At 43.0% G+C, this 3,094-nt stretch overlaps 1 protein-coding gene across 1 annotated transcript; it reads right to left on the bottom strand.

The window, feature by feature from the left end:
- Window positions 1-717: 717 nt before the first annotated feature.
- Window positions 718-1,787, bottom strand: LOC147633407 (uncharacterized). The gene is made up of 3 exons (XM_086805849.1): window positions 1,534-1,787; window positions 1,326-1,431; window positions 718-1,012 (listed from the first exon to the last, which is right to left on the bottom strand). Exons 1-3 carry the CDS (start codon window positions 1,643-1,645, stop codon window positions 934-936), a joined length of 297 nt encoding a protein of 98 aa, XP_086661975.1. The 5' UTR covers window positions 1,646-1,787; the 3' UTR covers window positions 718-933.
- Between the last annotated feature and the right edge of the window lie 1,307 nt (window positions 1,788-3,094).

Genomic DNA, 3,094 nt, shown 5'->3' with positions numbered 1-3,094 from the left:
TATGAATAAGTAGAGAGAAGGCATTAAGTCCCTGCTCTCCATGAAAGGAACCCTACAGTTGTCTGGGCGCCGCCTTCACAGTATACCAAGTAGCACACTGAGAAGACCTTTTCTGTAAGCACAACCAGATATTGAACACTAGTATGAACAACTTGCACTTGATCTATGGGTTATGCTAGCCACATTTGACATATACACACAAAAAGGGTACATTCTTGAGATCAAGACTCCCATCTCATAACGTTCTAGGTAGTAGACCACATAATACTGAGAGCACACAATCCCCACACTTATGCTTTCGGGCTGCAACATCGATTGGATGCTGTAGCGGGCTGATTGGAGAAAGGACTCAGCTCTCTCAAGAAAAGACTTATTGGCTGTGAATGTGAGTTTCAAGATAGTAGAGAGAAGGGAGGAAGGAGGGAGAAAGGATGTGGGAGGAGCTTGAGAAGAAGGGGGGAGGCTATGGGAAACCTTACGGTTGTCTGGCTGCTGCCTTCAATAGTATCAGGAAGGTACTAAGAACGCTTCTACTATAAGCACAACAAATCCTGAGCACTCGCATGGCATACTAGCAACACAAAACAAAAACAATTGCTATGCTATGACTATATATACAGACGCATGCATACACATGTAAGCGCAGAAAAGACATTTACCCTCTTTGGAAGAGTTACAAAACTGAACACAACCTGTACAGAGGGGCAGAAAAGAGTCTGTTGTAATTAAGATGTATTGACAAGTTGGAGTGAAAAGGTGCAATTTCACAATAAGTCTGGAATGTTAGATGAATTATACAAGAGTCCACATCAAACCATGTAGAGCAAGTCCTTTCTGACCTCTAACTAATGGCCATATGAATTGGAGCTTCTAGGGTATGTAGGTAGCATGCCTCATGTGTGCAGGAGTTCCAGTGTATGTAGGTAGCATGCCTCATGTGTGCAGATAGTTAGCAGCCATCATGAGTTCCAGTGTGATTTCTGGCTCGATGTTAAACTCGACTTCCTTGCCACTGCAGTCCAAACACAACAATTTCACATTTGGAGGTTACTATGAAATGCCCTAACCTCATGTTGCCATGAAGTATTGTCGGTTGCCCTTACCTGATGTTCCCCTAACTGTTGGTTTTCCTAACTCGATGTCACCCAGACCTACTTTTGGTTTCCCCAACCTGATGTTGTCCTAGCCTAACGTGGATTGCCCTAACCTAATGTTGCCACAAGCTCATGGATGTTGCCCTGACCTGAGATGGCCCTAGACTGCAGATGGGGCCTGCCATGGAGAACAGATTAACTCTAGAAATGCAGAAAAGAAGGAGGTCACACCTGGCAAACTGCAAAGACCAATAGAAGTACTGGCAGACTTTCTCCAGGATGCGAGTGCTGATTTCAGGAAACCTGACTACACCGAACTCCGTTTCCGTGAAGCTACCTGTGAGGAAGGACCGAAATGATGGCATTCGAACGATCCAGAACACATCAGAACAGATCAGAACGAGAAGAAGAAGAAGACGAAGAAGAAGGAGGAGGAAACCTGATGAGGTCAGCATGTTTTTGAGTGTGTTGGAGACGAGAGCAGCCGATTTGTCTATCACAAACTCGAACCCTTCAGCGCTGATAAGCTTTACGGTGTCCTCCTTCCTCATTGCTGCCGAAACCCTGCCCTACCACATATACACAGCAAGAAACCCTAATTAAGGTTTCGATACACGGAAACCCTAATTAAGGTTTCGTACGCGGTCGTACACTCAAAATCGGCTCCGTACACAACGCAAAACGGTGCCTGTCAAAGCCTTTTCACACTGATGGTCTTTACATACTAGAGGAGCGGACCTGGAAGTGGAATAGACAATGGACTTGGACTATTTTGTTTGAAGGATAGAATTTTGAGAACAAATTTTTTTTGTGAGGTAATGTGCTTACTAGCACCACTGTCAAAGTATCAAGCATCTAATTCTGCCACTGACATACATACATTATGAACAGAAGGGTCAAAATTGCAATGTATAGTCCATGCTCAATCATCTTGAGCAAAACTTATAGATTCCTTCTTCTCTGCACTTGGTGCAAATGGATCCAACCACCACAGCCATGCCCAATTTTTTCTTTTCTCCTTCTCTAGCCTTTTCTTGCACTTATTTATATAGTGCCCTAGTTTCCTGCAATAGTGAAACTTGCCCTTCCTTTTAGGCTTATCAACTTCTTTCTCTGCATCCTTACTTGAGGATTGTGATTTTGGCTTATAGCCACCATGTGAAGAAGCTTTACCTTTACCTTTACCTTTTTGACAAGCAACAAAAGCTCGGTCACCAACTCACATAATAGATCTGTTTTGCCTAGACTGCTCTTCTTGTAAGAGTATTGAAACCAGCTCATCAAATGTAAGGGCATTTGGATTTTCCTTCATCATCATGAGTCTAAGGGTAGGGGCAAAACTCTAATAAGAATCTGGCAATGCATTGAAAACTATGGGCGCACCAATGTACTATCAGGATCTATCTCATCCACACTAGCGAGTTGCTCCTTAAAATCTTTGATCTTGGTCAAGAAGTTGTCCATTGAGTCTCCCTCATTCATGTGCTCAGACTCTAACTGTTTGCTCCATTGAGTCTCCCTCATTCATGTGCTCAGACTCTAACTGTTTATGCAGATATATGCAACACGTGCTTCATTGCGCACCTGGTATAATGCAGTAAGCGCATCCCATACCTATTTTGAAGTCTTACTTGACCGAATATGAGGAATAATGCTTCGCTTCATAGAAAGTGCAAGCAATGCATGTGCATGTGCATCTCTTCCATCCCATCTCGTTTAAGCAGCAGAGGGAGGTACTGGTGGTGCATGTGAGGAGCCACATATGTGTCAGATTCTACTTCAGATGACGAGACCTTTTTGTACTTCTTGAAGAAATAGTTAAATACTCATAAAATACATCAATTATTAAAAAAGAGACATAATCTGTCCCAAGTGCAAGAACCATCACATGTGCAAATGGTTCCTCATATCCTGTCAAAGGAGTTGGTAGAGTTATGCTCACTGCTGCAAATGGAGACGCATTTACTCTTTCTAAAGTTTTATATGTGCCAGGCATTAAG

The sequence above is a fragment of the Cibotium barometz genome, chromosome 12 (assembly GCF_041138505.1).
Source record: "Cibotium barometz isolate CiBa-2024 chromosome 12, ASM4113850v1, whole genome shotgun sequence".
Classification (NCBI taxonomy): Eukaryota; Viridiplantae; Streptophyta; class Polypodiopsida; order Cyatheales; family Cibotiaceae; genus Cibotium; species Cibotium barometz.
The sequence above is the reverse complement of the archived record's forward strand: the minus strand, read 5'-3'. Positions and strand labels throughout refer to the sequence as shown.

Excerpts from the sequence above, each read along its gene's own strand:
- LOC147633407 (XM_086805849.1), bottom strand. The coding sequence starts at position 1,645 with ATGAGGAAGGAGGACACCGTAAAGCTTATCAGCGCTGAAGGGTTCGAG. Across the intron at positions 1,432-1,533 it reads AAACATGCTGACCTCATCAG|GTAGCTTCACGGAAACGGAG; the intron begins GTTTCCTCCTCC and ends CCTTCCTCACAG. Across the intron at positions 1,013-1,325 it reads TGGTCTTTGCAGTTTGCCAG|TGGCAAGGAAGTCGAGTTTA; the intron begins GTGTGACCTCCT and ends TTTGGACTGCAG.